At 38.2% G+C, this 17,980-nt stretch overlaps 1 protein-coding gene across 5 annotated transcripts in view; it reads left to right on the top strand.

The window, feature by feature from the left end:
- The window catches only part of LOC126240775 (serine/threonine-protein phosphatase 6 regulatory ankyrin repeat subunit C-like), an 881,520-nt gene extending 865,362 nt beyond the window's left edge, over nucleotides 1-16,158 (top strand). For all 5 annotated transcript variants that reach the window (XM_049947953.1, XM_049947951.1, XM_049947950.1 and 2 more), the window contains one exon: nucleotides 15,323-16,158. In XM_049947953.1, coding sequence (XP_049803910.1) covers nucleotides 15,323-15,778 — 456 coding nt within the window. In that variant the 3' untranslated portion in view covers nucleotides 15,779-16,158. The remainder of the gene's footprint in view (nucleotides 1-15,322) is intronic.
- Nucleotides 16,159-17,980: the final 1,822 nt, after the last annotated feature.

Genomic DNA, 17,980 nt, shown 5'->3' with positions numbered 1-17,980 from the left:
CTCACTATGCTTTTATGAACGGCTCAAAGCAAGGGGAAACTACAGCTGTAATTTTTCCCGAGGGCATGCAGCTTTACTGAATGGGTAAATGATGATGGCAGCCTCTTGGGTAAAATATTCCGGAGGTAAAATAGTCCCCCATCAGATCTCCGGGTGGGGACTACTCAAGAGGACGTCGTTATCAGGAGAAAGAAAACTGGCGTTCTACGGATCGGAGCGTGGAATGTCAGATCACATAATCTGGCAGGTAGGTTAGAAAATTTAAAAAGGAAAATGGATAGGTTAAAGTTAGATATAGTGGGAATTAGTGAAGTTCGGTGGCAGGAGGAACAAGACTTTTGGTCAGGTGAATACAGGATCGTAAATACAAAATCAAATAGGGGTAATGCAGGAGTAGCTTTAATAATGAATAGGAAAATAGGAGTGCGGGTAAGCTACTACAAACAGCATAGTGAACGCATTATTGTGGCCAAGATAGACATGAAGCCCACCCCTGCTACAGTAGTACAAATTTAAATGCCAACTAGCTCTGCAGATGACGAAGAAATTGAAGAAATGTATGATGAAATCAAAGAAATTATTCAGATAGTGAAGGGAGATGAAAATTTAATAGTGATGGGTGACTGGAATTCGGTAGTAGGAAAAGGGAGAGAAGGAAACGTAGTAGGTGAATATGGATTGGCGCTAAGGAATGAAAGAGGAAGCCGCTTGGTACAATTTTGCACAGAGCACAACTTAATCATAGCTGACACTTGGCTCAAGAATCATGAAAGAAGGTTGTAAACATGGAAGAACCCTGGAGATACTGACAGGTTTCAGATAGATTATATAATGGTAAGACAGAGATTTAGGAACCAGGTTTTAAATTGTAAGACATTTCCAGGGGCAGATGTGGACTCTGACCACAATCTATTGGTTATGAACTGTAGATTAAAACTGAAGAAACTGCAAAAAGGCGGGAATTTAAGGAGATGGGACCTGGATACAATGACTAAACCAGAGGTTATACAGAGTTTCAGGGAGAGCATAATGGAACAATTGACAGGAATGGGGGAAAGAAATACAGTAAAAGAATGGGTAGCTTTGGTGGATGAAGTAGTGAAGGCAGCAGAGGATCAAGTAGGTAAAAAGACAAGGGCTAGTAGAACTCCTTGGGTAACAGAAGAAATATTGAATTTAATTGATGAGAGGAGAAAATATAAAAATGCGGTAAATGAAGCAGGAAAAAAAAAGGAATGCAAAGCCCTCAGAAATGAGATCAACAGGAAGTGCAAAATGGCTAAGCAGGGATGGCTAGAGGACAAATGTAAGGTTGTAGAAGCTTATCTCACTAGGGGTAAGATAGATACTGCCTACAGGAAAATTAGAGAGACCTTTGGAGAAAAGAGAACCACTTGTATGAATATCAAGAGCTCAGATGGAAATCCAGTTCTAAGCAAGGAACGGAAGGCAGAAAGGTGGAAGGAGTATATAGAGGGTCTATACAAGGGCGATGTACTTGACGACAATACTAAGGAAATAGAAGAGGATGTAGATGAAGATGAAATGGGAGATACGATACTGCGTGTGAGTTTGACAGAGCACTGAAAGATATGGGTCAAAACAAGGCCCCAGGAGTAGACAACATTCCATTAGAACTACTGACGGCTTTGGGAGAGCCAGTCCTGACGAAACTCTACCATCTGGTGAGCAAGATGTACGAGACAGGCGAAATACCCTCAGACTTCAAGAAGAATATAATAATTCCAATCCCAAAGAAATCAGGTGTTGACAGATGTGAAAATTACCGAACTATCAGTTTAATAAGTCACAGCTGCAAAATACTAATGCGAATTCTTTACAGACGAATGGAAAAACTAGTAGAAGCCTACCTCGGGGAAGATCAGTTTGGATTCCGTAGAAATATTGGAACACGTGAGGCAATACTGATCCTACAACTTATCTTAGAAGCTAGATTAAGGAAAGGCAAACCTACATTTCTAGCATTTGTAGACTTAGAGAAAGCACTTGACAATGTTAACTGGAATACGCGCTTTCAAATTCTGAAGGTGGCAGGAGTAAAATACAGGGAGCGAAAGGCTATTTACAATTTGTACAGAAACCAGATGGCAGTTATAATAGTCGAGGGGTAGGAAAGGGAAGCAGTGGTTGGGAAGGGAGTGAGACAGGGTTGTAGCCTCTCCCCGATGTTATTCAATCTTTATATTGAGCAAGCAGTGAAAGTAACAAAAGAAAAACTTGGAGTAGGTATTAAAATCCATGGAGAAGTAATAATAACTTTGAGGTTTGCCGATGACATTGTAATTCTGTCAGAGACAGCAAAGGACTTGGAAGAGCAGTTGAACGGAATGGACAGTGTCTTGAAAGGAGGATATAAGATGAACATCAACAGAAGCAAAATGAGGATAATGGAATATAGTCGAATTAAGTCGGGTGATGCTGAGGGAATTAGATTAGGAAATGAGACACGTAAAGTAGTAAATGAGTTTTGCTATTTGGGGAGCAAAATAACTGATGATGGTCGAAGTAGAGAGGATATAAAATGTAGACTGGCTATGGCAAGGAAAGTGTTTCTGAAGAAGAGAAATTTGTTAACATCGAATATAGATTTAAGTGTCAGGAAGTCCTTTCTGAAAGTATCTGTATGGAGTATGGCCATCTATGGAAGTGAAACATGGACGATAAATAGTTTGGACAAGAAGAGAATAGAAGCTTTCAAAATGTGGTGCTACAGAAGAATGCTGAAGATTAAATGGGTAGATCACATAACTAACGAGGAGGTATTGAATAGGATTGGGGGGAAGAGAAGTTTGTGGCACAACTTGACTAGAAGAAGGGATTGGTTGGTAGGACATGTTCTGAGGCATCAAGGGGTCACCAATTTAGTATTGGAGGGCAGCGTGGAAGGTAAAAATCATAGAGGGAGACCAAGAGATGAATATACTAAGCAGATTCAAAAGGATGTAGGTTGCAGTAGGTACTGGGAGATGAAGCAGCTTGCACAGGATAGAGTAGCATGGAGAGCTGCATCAAACCAGTCTCAGGACTGACGACCACAACAACAACATGCTTTTATGAGAATCTTGTGACATACTTGATGAAACTTGCACTGCTGCAAGACAGCTACCCACATTGACTTTTGTTAACCTGTTGCTCTGTTGTGCTTCCCTGTCAGGACTAAATGAACCAAGAAAAAGTTATGAATAGGCTATTGTATACTGAACAAAACTGAGAGATGTGCAAACTGAAAATATTTAGACTGATCAAATTGCGAAAGAGATTGCACAGTGAACTTTCTGTAAACAAAATTCTTTTACTGTGTCTTTACAGCCTCTCATCACATAAATAGTATCAATATTTGTTTCAACTAATTAGGAAGTTGTCATTATATGGGTGAGTGTGTTATAGAATAACTCATTGAAAGGATGCTTACAGCACTTTTTCCAAATACTTTTGGTTGGTTACTATGTAACAGATTCAAATCATCAGATGATGCCTTTCAAAACAATTAAAATCGGTAATGATGCTATTTGTGTGACCTGGGAATGGAAAGAACGATAAAAGAAATTTGAAAAACATACACTCTTTACACATTTGGAAACTTATAAGTTGCTCCTATGTCAGAACAAATATTCTTAGTAGATTTTTGTGAGATAATAAGTAATTCCATATGAGCAATTGTTTCAAAGTTTCCCGCAGTTGTATAGCAGTATTCTACAAGAAAAACAGAACAGTTCCTGGTTTCTTAGTGTGCACTCTATATCTATCTTTAAATTGACCACATATGGGCCCTTTAAATTGGTGCTGGAAACCAATAGTTATCACAGACTGTCTTTTACAAGGTATCTATTTCATAAGGAGTACAAAGTAGCAGATCAAAACTGCATATGAATAACACAAGAGGAAGAACAGTGACTTTTTTTCAAACTACCTGCTTCCCTATTAATATACATTGTTTCAGATTTATGGTATTATGCATTGTAAAAAGTAATCTAGAAATAATTCCTGAAATTAACAATCTTAGTAAATTAGAAATAATTGCAGTTAATAATTAGTATACCTTACAGAAATTTCATAGATGCTAATCTGTATTACTAAGTGGCTAAAATAGTCTCAAGTCTGGCTTCAGCTGCCAGAGTGTGTGTGTGTTTTGACAAAGGTCTTCTTGGCTGAAATATTGTTTTTGACAGTATTTCTGTTCTTTATCCTCTATGTGGTGTGTAACAACTATTTTTTTTTATAATATTGCAAGGAAAATTATTATTGCTTTACTATGTTCAGTAAAAATTCAGGATCAAGCCTGATGCTTTAATTTATTTCTCCTTTACTAATTATATTTGCAACACATGTTTCAGACAGTGTTTTAGATGCTCAACATCAAATATTTAAGACATTATTTCATTTGAGAGAGAGAGAGAGAGAGAGAGAGAGAGAGAGAGAGAGAGAAGGGGGGGGGGGGGGGGCTGACTAGTTTGATGCCTCTCTTTTGCTAACCTCTTCATCTCAGAGTAACATTTGCACATTATGTCCTCAGTTATTTGTTGGATATATTTCAATCTTATCTTTCTCTTCAGTTTTTACCCACCACAGCTTCCTCCAGTACCAGGCAAGTTATTCCTTGATGCCCTATGATGTCCTGTCATCCTGTCTCATTTTCTTGTCAATGTTTTCCATATGATCCTTTCTTTGCCAGTCCTGCAAAGACTCTACTCAATCTTTATCTTATCAGTGTGCCTAAATTTCAGAATGCTTCTATAGGACCACATGTCAAACACTTCTATTCTCTTTCTTTCTAGTTTTTCCACAGTCCATGATTCAATACCATAAAATGCTGTTTTTCAAACATATATTCTCTTAAATTCCTTCCTCAAATTAAAGATGTGCGTTTGTTACTAGTAGACTTCTTTTGAGTAGGAATGACCTCTTTGCTTATCTAGTCTACTTGCTTCATTGATCAAGTGTTAACTTTGCTTCCAAGGTTGCAGAAATTCTTAACTTTTTATTTTATTCATTTAGTTCCATATTGAGCAGCAAAGCTCCTTAGTTATGGAATATGTTAGGACATGAAATTACAACTGAAAAGAAATAGCACATAACATAAAATGGTTATGAATCGTAAAAAGATGTCAAGCTGTAATTTTATGTAAACTCAATCAACAATATAACACAGGAATTAGCTTAATTTTTCAAGGAACTCCTCGATAGAATAGAAGGAGTGATCCATGAGGTAACTCCTCAGTTTGGATTTGAAAGTGTGTGGATTACTAGTAAGATTTTGGAATTCTTGTGGTAGCTTATTGAAAATGGATGCAGCAGGATATTGCATGTCTTTCTGTGGAAGTGTCAAGGAAGTGCAATCGAAGTGCAGACTGGTTTTCTACCTAGTATTGACTGAGTGAAAGCTGCTAATTCTTAGGAATAAGCGGATATTGTTCACAAGAAATAACAGTAAAGGACTAATAAACAGTTGTTGACAAGAGGTTCACAAACATACACCACTTAATATCCAAACTGTCCATTTCTGAGCCAAAGATACCCTCTCAGAATGGGAAGAGCTACACCAAAATATAATACCATATGTCATAAGTAGGTGAAAATAAGCAAAGTAGTCCGCTTTTCATGTCAAACTACTTCACCATCATCAATTTTGATGTTAAGTTGAGGGTACTATCATCCACAATTGAATACAGGTGGTGTAAGTATTGCACACCTTATTACTGCAATAGATGCAAAATCAAAGAAAACACACTCAGGAGAGAACCAGAGATATAACAAAACAAGGTCATCAACCATAGCCAAAGATGGTGCTGGATCACCTATGACATAGGCACAAAAATAGTCCACACTTTTGATTACATGTTTGATTGCTTACTTCTCCATACAGTCTCTATCCTGTAGAGCAGAGCTCCTAAGATGAAAGGGAGCTTTTGCTAAATTGTCCTGCCTACTCTTATACAGACTAACACCAGTATTGATGAGTGAGAACACTCAGTGAGATATGCTTGTTGATGCATTAGCATCTGTGGTGGCTGACTCCATTGACAATGATGGTGGAGTGGCCAGCAGAATGGATGCCAGGTCAGTGTGGAAAGGGCTAGAAGAAGGTGCCAGGCCAGTGGAGAGGCTGCCTTTGTGCAGTGTCATATGATGGAAGCCGGTATGCTGAATCCTGTCTGATTTGGCATTAATTAAGAGTGTCATTGTGTGTGCTCCTGTTTCTGAGATTGGAAAGAGGCCAGTGTAAGGCAGTTGGAAAGGTGCTCTAATGACATCTGTGCAGAGCCATGACACAGTACATTGAGTGAGGTTTTCGTGAATGAAAATGGGTGAGTTCACATGCTGAGATGCCATTGAAGGTCTGAAATTTGAAATTCAGTTCCTCATTTGCAGCACCATTGAGCAAGGATCTTCAGGGTGGCCTTATTGGTGCATGGAGAAAAAGTGTATTGGAAATCTCAGGTATGCCATTTCTGCTGCTGAAGTACCGAACTCAGTTTTGAACACAGTTCACAGCCCGTGTAACACCAGTGGCAAGGTGGTCAACCAGAAAGACCTATGAGACATTAATACTGACTCATGTGTCCCATGCCAGCATTCTACCATGCTGTTGCTTGCTGAATGGTAGCTGGTGGAACAATGATGAGTGAACCCACATAAAGTAGAACAAAGAGTCAGCATTCTACCATGCTGTTGCTTGCTGAATGGTAGCTGGTGGAACAATGATGAGTGAACCCACATAAAGTAGAACAAAGAGTACTCAAATTATCACCCTTGATTTGTTATCACATCTGTCATGCACCCAAACCTTGAAATCCATGTAATCAAAAGGTCTCATGCAACTGTCTCTGCAGAAATGTCCATGAAAGGAACTGAGAGGCTTGGGGACGTGACATCCAACTTTGGCTGATTCATAAGGTAAACAGCTTTTAACCTACAAATGACAGTCATGTCATACTCTCAGCCAAACATATCTGTCCATTATCAAATGAATAGTCATATTGCTCCAGAATGTGCAAGGCCCTGATTGCACTGAAAACCTTTTTCTGACAATGGAAAAATATGATATGTTGGGCTCAGCTTAGAGAAATTTCACACCAGACAAGGAAGTTGCTTGTAGGTAATTGTTTGAGCTGCAATCCCTTCATTTGTATTGTAAGGAGCTCATGTAGATCCTCATCTGTTAGGGCATAGCTTTCTGGAGTACATCCACTCTTGCAGAGAGTGCATTGATTCTCGAGAGATAGTCGGCAACCATGTTGTCAGCTTATCACAGTGACAGTAATTGTTAATGAATTATGTGATGAATTGCAAATGATGCAACTGTGGAGGAAAGAAGGAATTGTGGGGGTTGTTAAACGCCAAAGATATTGAAGTGGCATGTCTCAGCTTCTGATTGGAATTGTATAATTACTCTACATACCACTAACAGTCCGCATTCATAAGCACTTCATTTAGTCTGTGCAAATGGAAACTTACAGGGAAAAAATCTGTTGCAGCACTGCTCTATAGCAGTCTGGCTAGCATCAACAACCACAGCTAGTTGTATTGAAGGTAGAGGCTGAACAAAATGTACTATCTTCCATAAGGAGAGCGTGACTTTGAAAAAGGAGACAACATTTCAGATGTCTGTGTGACAAAGTGTTGTCGCTGTAAAATTATGCTGGAAAGCACTGCTGTGAATGGTGCCTGGACCACCGCTGAACATAGCAGGTATTGCCGATAGAAATTAGCCGTGCCTAAGAAATGGTGCAATTGCTGATATGCTTCTGGAAGGAGAGCTGTTTGATACATGTCAACCTTAGATTGTGAGGGCTTACTGCCTTTGGAGTCACCTGATGTCCCAAAAAGTGTACTATTTGTATGCAAAACACACACTTGTCACTGTTTATCTTCAACCCATAATCAGGAAGTCTTTCAAAAATTGTCCATAGATGAATTTCATGGTAGTTGTTCTTCAACTGAATGCTGCTGCTTGCTAGCAGCATTGTCCATAACCCATATCAAGGATGTCATATGGTCCAGTTCGTATGAGCCTAATTGCATCATTGGGTGACAGAACATCATAAAATTGATCTACGATCAATAATTGTGAGTCAAAAGGTGTGAAAGTACTGGAAATTACTGCACTTTTCACTACAAAAGGTAACTGGCTCATTTAAGTCTGTTTTGAATGTGGTGTTGGAAACCTCAGTCATAAACCAGTGATCACAGGTGAGGCCAAAAAATGGAAGGGACCTAGTCACCAATAGTTATAACTTGCAGCATTTGTTTAGTACAGATGTCCATAGATTAGTGTTCTCGGTGAAGCACACTGTTCTTGATGCGTGTATATTTACCTCCGGAGGAGTGTTGTGCATAACATTTGATAATAATACCAAAGTTTGCAAGTCCAATGCTCCAATAATGAGGACGAATTGCACTTGTCATCTGAAGTGCCATAGGCCTCAAAGGTAAGTTCAAGGATCAGGATGTTACAGCATAAAACGTGAAGTGCATGTTGCTTTCCTCGAAGTTAACACCAGTTGTGGAACCATCTGACAATCTTCTGAAACACATGATAACTGTCTTGAAGATATAGTTTCCACATTAATAGGTGAAGTGATCTTGCTTGTTATTGTTCACATCTGAATAAAGACATGTATAGCAATTTCGTTTAACTAATACAAATTTTATTTATGAGTCAGCCAGTGAGTGAGCAGGAAATACCTAGTGAGATAATACCATGCATGGAAGATTTGGGGACAGAACCCTAGACAAGAAAGATGTACCAAAAAGGGAAGAATGTTTACATCCAGCTAGGCAAGTAACTTTTCACCACATAGTGTATTTTTTTTAATAAAGGCATCTCAATTACAGAAGTGTTTTTATTAATAATGAGTATGTGTTTTGCCCATGAGCCATCATTAGGTCTCATACAAATGTAACAGAAGAAAATTCCTTCGTCAATTTCCATATAAAATAGGTATGAAAATCATCTGGATAGGGCATCCATTCATAAAAAGTCTTAACTGAACAAAAATGTGCTAAGACTGGATCAGCATAGTACACAAAGCACAGAAACATGTGTACAACATATGTGCTGCAAAATAGAGAGAGTTCCAGTGAAACAGTTCTGCTAAGCACTATAAAAAAAACTACTATTGATTTAATGTTTTCATGAAAGAGGAGTGAATCCCCTAATTAGGGATTCACAAGTATTCTGACCCTCTGCTCTTACATCAAGTTTTGCATCATTGGATGAAATTCCACATTAACTTTTCAAAACATTTGCCCTTCCAGTGCAACAGAAAAGAAAGTTTTTGAACATTTGACAACCAACAAACACAAATGCACTGAACACTGTTTCTGCAGTGAAAATTACCTACCATTTATTTAATGTCAACATCTAATAATTAGTGAATAGCTACTGCTGGTAGCTTCACAGTAAACTTCTTTACTTTGGTGTACTTCACCTTCTTTGTCTGTCCACATTTCATTTCAATATTATGTACATTAACTTTTATTAACTGCATTCCATTCACTTTATTATTATTTTCACTCTTCTTACATTCATCCTTAATGAGCTCATCAGCCTCGTCAATCATTTCATTTACTATCTATAGGCATTCTGTTCCAGTTTCATTACTTACATCAGCATTAACTAACTACCTCTCATATACATCATTGCTCATATACATCATTGCTAACTACTAATGGCCTACATTGTCTTCCAAATTGACGCATCGCCACTACCTACCTTCCCAAGAGGTTCATTTGCTAACTACACAAATTCCGTGTGTGCGTGAATTCCTAAGGAACCAAACTGCTTGGGTCATCGGTTCCTAGACTTACACACTACTTAAACTAACTTATGCTAAGAACAACATACACACCCATGCCCGAGGGAGGATTCAAACCTCCGGCGGGAGGGGCTGCGCAGTCCGTGACATGATGCCTCAAACCGCGCGGCCACTCCGCATGGCTGCACACATTCCATTGCAACTTCATCACATGTATGAATATTTACATCAACAGTTTTCTAAACTGTCCCCAGATTCTAAATATCAACAGTATTTACTTGTTTTGTATCAGAAATCAGTTTATCACTGTTATCATAAGAACCAGTTTTCACTACTTCTATTATTTAATTTTGACAAGAATTGACAACAACTTCCATCTCCTTATTACACTGGTTTTCAATTATTAGTACTGTTGTTAGGTGTGCAGTGTAGTGTTTCAAGAATTTCTGTGTAAATTCTAGAACCACTCAGCCTTCTACTGTCTCGAACACACGATATTCTGGATATGAGTGTGGGATGGTAGAATTCTATCTACTGTGCGTCACATGTTTGTTTGTGCAGGTTTAAAATCAGTTGCGGGAAGAAAGTAGACATGGTGGTCAGACGGCACCAACAAGAACCTGTCGGGCAACCTACAAATATTTTAGTGAGTGCTGTGAGGAAGAACCATGGAGTTTATATGCAGCTCTGTGCTTATTGTGTCATTGACTATTGTTATTAAAACAAGAACAGTTGAAAAAAGTACTCTTGCAGACTTCTGATGCAACCTTGTTAGAGGCAAAACTCATTTTATGATTCATGTTAAGAAAGGCCACGGTATCCAAGCCAACTTTCTTTTAACTGTAATTCAATTTGTTTCTAATGTCCAGCATATTAATGTGGAAAGTGAGATTTTTATTCTGTATGGAGGTCAAATACATCATTAGATGATGAAAAGTATGAAACTGGAAGATTAAAAATGGAGTGTTCAGATTAAAATGTGTGTAAGGCATTGATGCTGTATTTTACCTCTACTGTTAAACCTATACATCAAAGAAGCAATGACAGAAATAGAAGAAAGGTTCAAGAAGGGGATTAAAATTGTACGTGAAAGGATGTAAATGATAAGATTGGACAACTACATCTCTATCCTCAGTGAAAGTGAAGAAGAATCACAGGATGGAATGAGCAGCCTAATGGGTACAGAATATGGATAAGAGAGTAAGTCAAAGAAAGACAAAAGTAACAAAAATGAGAAAATGGAAAACTTAACATCAGCGTTAGGGATCATGAAGTAGACAAAGTTAAAGAATTCTGCTACCTAATGAGCAAAATAACCCTTGATGGTTGGAGAGAAGAGGACATAAAAACAGATTAGCACTGACAAAAAGGGCATTCCTGGTCAAATAAGTCTACTAGTGTTAAACACAGGCCTTAATTTGTGGAAGAAATTTTGGAGAATGTGTGTTTGGAGAGCATTGTGCGGTAGTGAAACATATTGTGGGAAAAACTGAACAGAAGAGAATCAAAGCATTTGAGATGAAATTCTACAGGAGAATGTTTACAATTAGGTGGGCTGGTTAGGTAAAAAATGATGAGGTTCTCCACAGAATCAACGAAGAAAAGAATACATGGAAATCACTGAAAAGAAGAAGAGACGGGGTGGTAGGACACATGTTAAGACATCAGGGAACAATTTCCATGGAGTGAGAGGGAGCTGTAGAAGGTAACAACTGCAGAGGAAGACAGAGATTGGAAGATATCCAGCAGGTAATTGAGGATGTAGGTTGCAATTGTTGCTCTGAGATGAAATGGTAGGCACAAGAGAGGAATTTGTGGCAGGCTGCATCAAACCAGTTACAAGACTGGTGACCCAAAAAGAGAACAGTAAAACTTTATCATAACAGCCCCAGCACCAGTTTCTGCTGCCATCAGTAACTGCAATCTGATTGACAATGCATTGAAGTTATCAGATTGCACCATTGTTCACAGGTGGGCTCTGTGCTGATTGGCCGCAAAATGTGAAGTGTGGCATCAAATGTCCTCATCCTCTCACTGGTTGAAAAGATGTGAGTCTGTTGTGGCAGCAGCCATTCACTGTTTGTTGGTGCAGCATCGTATTTTTAATTTTGTTTTCCTCATCCGCATTAACTGCACTGTGCTAATTTACAGCCTTTGTCACTCGAAATGTTTTTGCTATTCACTGTCACTATGACCTACTATGATTTAGGAACCAGGTTTTAAATTGTAAGACATTTCCAGGGGCAGATGTGGACTCTGACCACAATCTATTGGTTATTAACTGTAGATTAAAACTGAAGAAACTGCAAAAAGGTGGGAATTTAAGGAGATGGGACCTGGATACAATGACTAAACCAGAGGTTATACAGAGTTTCAGGGAGAGCATAATGGAACAATTGACAGGAATGGGGGAAAGAAATACAGTAAAAGAATGGGTAGCTTTGAAGGATGAAGTAGTGAAGGCAGCAGAGGATCAAGTAGGTAAAAAGACAAGGGTTAGTAGAACTCCTTGGGTAACAGAAGAAATATTGAATTTAATTGATGAAAGGAGAAATATATAAAAATGCAGTAAATGAAGCAGGCAAAAAGGAATACAAACGTCTCAAAAATGAGATCGACAGGAAGTGCAAAATGGCTAAGCAGGGATGGCTAGAAGACAAATGTAAGACTGTAGAGGCTTATCTCAATAGGGGTAAGATAGATACTGCCTACAGGAAAATTAAAGAGACCTTTGGAGAAAAGAGAACCACTTGTATGAATATCAAGAGCTCAGATGGAAACCCAGTTCTAAGCAAAGAAGGGAAATCAGAAAGGTGGAAGGAGTATATAGAGGGTCTATACAAGGGTGATGTACTTGAGGACATATTTATGGAAATGGAAGAGGATGTAGATGAAGATGAAATGGGAGATATGATACTGCATGAAGAGTTTGACAGAGCACTGAAAGACCTGAGTCGAAACAAGACCCCTGGAGTAGACAACATTCCATTGGAACTACTGACAGCCTTGGGAGAGCCAGTCCTGACAAAACTCTACCATCTGGTGAGCAAGATGTATGAGACAGGCGAAATACCCTCAGACTTCAAGAAGAATATAATAATTCCAATCCCAAAGAAATCAGGTGTTGACAGATGTGAGAATTACCGAACTATCAGTTTAATAAGTCACAGCTGCAAAATACTAATGCGAATTCTTTACAGACGAATGGAAAAACTGATAGAAGCCAACCTTGGGGAGGATCAGTTTGGATTCCGTAGAAATGTTGGAACATGTGAGGCAATACTAACCCTATGACTTTTCTTAGAAGAAAGATTAAGGAAAGGCAAACCTACATTTCTAGCATTTGTAGACTTAGAGAAAGCTTTTGACAATGCTGATTGGAATACTCTCTTTCAAATTCCGAAGGTGACAGGGGTAAAATACAGGGAGCGAAAGGCTATTTACAATTTGTACAGAAACCAGAGGGCAGTTATAAGAGTCGAGGGGTAGGAAAGGGAAGCAGTGGTTGGGAAAGGAGTGAGACAGGGTTGTAGCCTATCCCCGATGTTATTCAATCTGTATATTGAGCAAGCAGTAAAGGAAACAAAAGGAAAGTTCGGAGTAGGTATTAAAATCCATGAAGAAGAAATAACAACTTTGAGGTTCATCGATAACATTGTAATTCTGTCAGAGACAGCAGAGGACTTGGAAGAGCAGTTGAACGGAATGGACAGTGTCTTGAAAGGAGGGTATAAGATGAACATCAACAAAAGCAAGACGAAGATAATGGAATGTAGTCGAATTAAGTCGGGTGATGCTGAGGGAATTAGATTAGGAAATGAGACACTTAAAGTAGTAAAGGAGTTTTGCTATTTGGGGAGCAAAATAACTGATGATCGTTGAAGTAGAGAGGATATAAAATGTAGACTGGGAATGGGATGGAAAGCGTTTCTGAAGAAGAAAAATTTGTTAATATCGAGTATAGATTTAAGTGTCAGGAAGTCGTTTCTGAAAGTATTTGTATGGAGTGTAGCCATGTATGGAAGTGAAACATGGACAATAAATAGTTTAGACAAGAAGAGAATAGAAGCTTTCGAAATGTGGTGCTACAGAAGAATGTTCAAGATTAGGTGGGTAGATCACGTAACTAATGAGGAGGTATTGAATAGAATTGAGGAGAAGAGGAGCTTGTGGCACAACTTGACTAGTGCTGGGAGATGAAGAAGCTTGCACAGGATAGAGTAGCATGGAGAGCTGCATCAAACCAGTCTCAGGACTGAAGACCACAACAACAACAACAACAACAACAACAACATGACCCTCCAGTTTATACTTACCATTCACTTTTAATCTGAACTTCACTGTCCACCAGTTTGTAAATTTTGCCACATTTCACCATTCTTACAAGTGTGTGTGTGTTTGATTCATTGTACCAGAAGAGGTAGATGTCCTCCCAGTGGGTATCATATGTGATAGTGCCTATCTCTGTTGTCCATTAAGGCCTCAGAGCCTCAATGATCAAAGTCTAGTAGAACATCTGTGAATTGATTCTAACAAGCACAGAGGCAAAACCCGCAACAGAAACTATAGCTGGTCATAAAGTTTAATGCCAATTATGTCATAAGGTAATTAGTTTCACACAAACTGAAATACACTACTTTCGGGTTAACAAGTTCCAGTAAAACTAGATGCATCACTTGGATCATCAAACTGAAAATAATGCCCTCAATAATAAAACTAACTGGGAATGGGCTTAGTTAAGTTGTGAAATATCAGAGCATCTACAACATATTTAGTACTTAGAAAATGTATGTAAATTTAGAAATAAGTAAATAAAAAATTAATTATTAGTAATGTGTATATGCAGACTGAAATGATGAAAGAAAACTTGTACCTAGGCTGGGATTTCAATGTGGGCCTCCTGCTCAGTAGGCAGATGCACAAACCACTACTCCACTCTGGAACAGTGATATGCACACCAGCACAGACTACCCTAGCATGCCTCCTTCCTCAGTCCAAATTCCCATCAAAACCTCAGTCCACTTGGTATTTCCCCTTAACTCTAATAGTGTTGCAGCTCTGCAACTGTGTTTAAACAGCACTTCGGCATCAAATGAAACAGGGGATCCTGCCTGAAACTTAGGCAAAGGTGCTTTAATCAAATGAAACTATATGGTTCCACAGACCTTTTCAAGTCTCAAACATCTAAGATGTACATAAATATGCAGATTTAAGTGATGAATGAAAATTTGTACCAAGGCTAGGATTCAAACCCATTTCTCTTGTTCACTGCATATATAAATCATTGATGTTGAAGACTTGAAAAGGTCTCTGGAACTGTATAGTTTCATTTAATTATTGGTAAGGGTGCAATATGAGCAGATGGGTGATTGCCCTGATTCAACCTGAAGTCACAACAGTTTGATGTAAATTTGCTACATGTCTCACAGTTGATAGATAGGTGACTGTAGAAAAATAATCTGAATAGTGTATTTTTAAAGGGAGCAGCAGTACTGAATTTTTTCTCCCTCACTAGTGTATTTACATAGTATTTCTGTTTCCAGGTGTTGGAACATTTGATTTCTTTGGGAATGTCCTTATCAGACTGCTGGTGGGATCCTGACCATAAGACAACATTGCTTCATTGTGCAGTAGAATGTGGTGTGGAAATGCTGAAGTATCTCATAAACCTGGGTCATACAGAACATGTTCCAGATTACAAAGGGCACACCCCATTACACTGTGCTGTTATGTCATCAAATTACATAGGAGCAAAGTATTTGCTTGATGAAGTACATGTCCCAGTTGATGCCAGGGATTTTGATGGAAACACAGCTTTAATGCTGGCAGCCAGCAAGGATCTGTATTACAGTGAAAGGTTTGATATGTTTGAGATTCTGGTGAATGCCGGGGCAGACATTAATATTAAAGACAGAAATGGTAAGGCTATATACCAGTTGGTAGTTGGTTGGGCTGATGTGACGAAAGAACTACTGGATTACATGCAATATCGACTTTAATTATAACAGGTGTACCACTTAAAACTGGTACACCTCATGCCCAAGATTAAAGTAATGATATACTAACTAATAAAAGAATAGATAACAGTAATGTTAAAAAATATGTAGTTATCTATTTATATAAGAGATGCTTGAAGTGGTTGCCATGGACATCCAGGCCACTTCACACAAGCAGTTCGCCTAGAGACGATTAAGTGGTACATGAGGTGTACTAGTTTTATGTGGGACACCCCTTACATGGGCCAGTAAAAAGTCCTGAATGTTAACATAAGCAACAAATGAAGCTGTGGGATAATGTATTTGGGGTACTTATCTACATACAATTTATTTTTGTATGTTTCATTATTTTTTGAATAAAGATCTAAAAACCATATGAAACACTTTCAGCTTGAGATATTTTAAGAATATATAGATATTTATAAATGTTTTTTTATGCACTAATTTCATAAGAAATACAAGGAGAGAAAAAGAAGCTGCCAAAAGAAGCCTACATAATTGTGGAATTGAACATATGAAGAGGTTGTCAGTGTAAGTTGGTTCTAAGAAAAATTGCACAAATAAAATTTACTAATTTCTTTAATTCTTGAACTTTCTGGCAGATTAAAACTGTGTGCCAAACTGGTTCTCAAATCTGTTATTTTATCTTTTGTGGCAAAGTGCTGTAACTGGGTAAGGTATCCAAGCATGAATGTGCTCTCATGACCTCATTCAAATGGACATGTGTGTCAGTGTCAAAAAGCTTACTGAAAGGAAACAAACAGTATAAGAATGTATGTTTCTATGAAATGACAGAAAAAAGTAACAATTGAAGCACTAATATTAATAAAATGCAGCGTAAGTATCTACTTAATTGTGCAGGTCATAATACATCTACATCTACTCTCTGCAAACCACTGTGAAATGCGTGGCAGAAGGTGCATCTGATTTTACCAATTGTTAGGGTTTCTTCCCCTTCCATTCACGTATAGAGTACAGGAAGAATGATTGATTGAATGCCTTACTTATTCACATTTTATCCTCACAATCGCTATGTGAGTGATACAAAGGAGGTTGTAGTGTATTCCTAGAGTCATCATTTAAAGCTGGTTCTCGAAACTTTGTTAATAGCTTTCTCAAGACAGTTTATGTCTATTTTCAAGAGGCTGCTAATTCAGTTTCTTCAGTATCTCTGTGACACTTTCCTGTGGATCAGACAAACCTATTAACTACTCGTGCTGCCCTTCTATGTATACATTCAATCTTCCCTGTTAATCCTATTTGGTACAGGTCCCACACAGTTGAGTAATATTTTAGAACCAGTCACACAAGTGATTTATAACCAATCTCCTTTGTAGAGTGATTGCACTGCCCCAGTATTCTACCAATAAACTGAAGACTACTACCAGCTTTATGCACAGCTGAGCTTATGTGATCATTGTGTTTAATATCCCTACAAAGTGTTACACCAAAGTATTAGTATGAGTTGGATGATTGCAACAGTGATTCATTTATATTACAGTCATAGGATAATACACTTTTTTGTTTTGGAAGTGTGCAATTTTACATTGCTGAACTTTTAAAGCAAGTTGCCAATCTCTGCATCAGTTTGGAATCTAATCAAGATTTGACTGAATATTTATGCAGCTTCTTTCAGAGAGTGCTTCATGATAGGTAACTGCATCATCTGTGAAAAGTCTGCAGTTACTATTAATATTGTGTGCAAGGTAATTAATATACAACATTAACAGCAAGAGTCATAACACACTTCTCTGGGACACACCTGAAGTTACATGTACATCTGATGACAACTCTCCATCCAAGATAACATGTTGTGTCCTCAATCTAGTTGGAAGTTTCAATTGATATCCCATATGATTGTACTTTTGCCAATAAGCTAGGTGTGGCTCTGAGTCAAATGGTTTTTGGAAATCAAGTAATACTGCATCTACCTGACTGTCTTGATCTAGAGCTTTCACTATGTCATGTGAGAAAAGTGTAAGTTGGGTTTCACGTGATAAATGTTTTTGTAATCCATGCTCGTTGGTTTTGAGGAGGTCATTTCTGTACAAGGTATCTCACTAGCTCAGATTATGTTTTAAGATTCTACAACAAATTGATGCCAAGGATATTGGATGGTAATTTTGTGGATAACTTCTGCTATCCTTCTTGTTGATGGATGTGACCTGCAGTATTTTCCAGGAATTGGGTGCAGTTTTTGTTTGA

This window comes from Schistocerca nitens, chromosome 1 (assembly GCF_023898315.1).
Source record: "Schistocerca nitens isolate TAMUIC-IGC-003100 chromosome 1, iqSchNite1.1, whole genome shotgun sequence".
Classification (NCBI taxonomy): domain Eukaryota; kingdom Metazoa; phylum Arthropoda; class Insecta; order Orthoptera; family Acrididae; genus Schistocerca; species Schistocerca nitens.
This window is presented reverse-complemented; position numbering and strand designations above follow the sequence as displayed.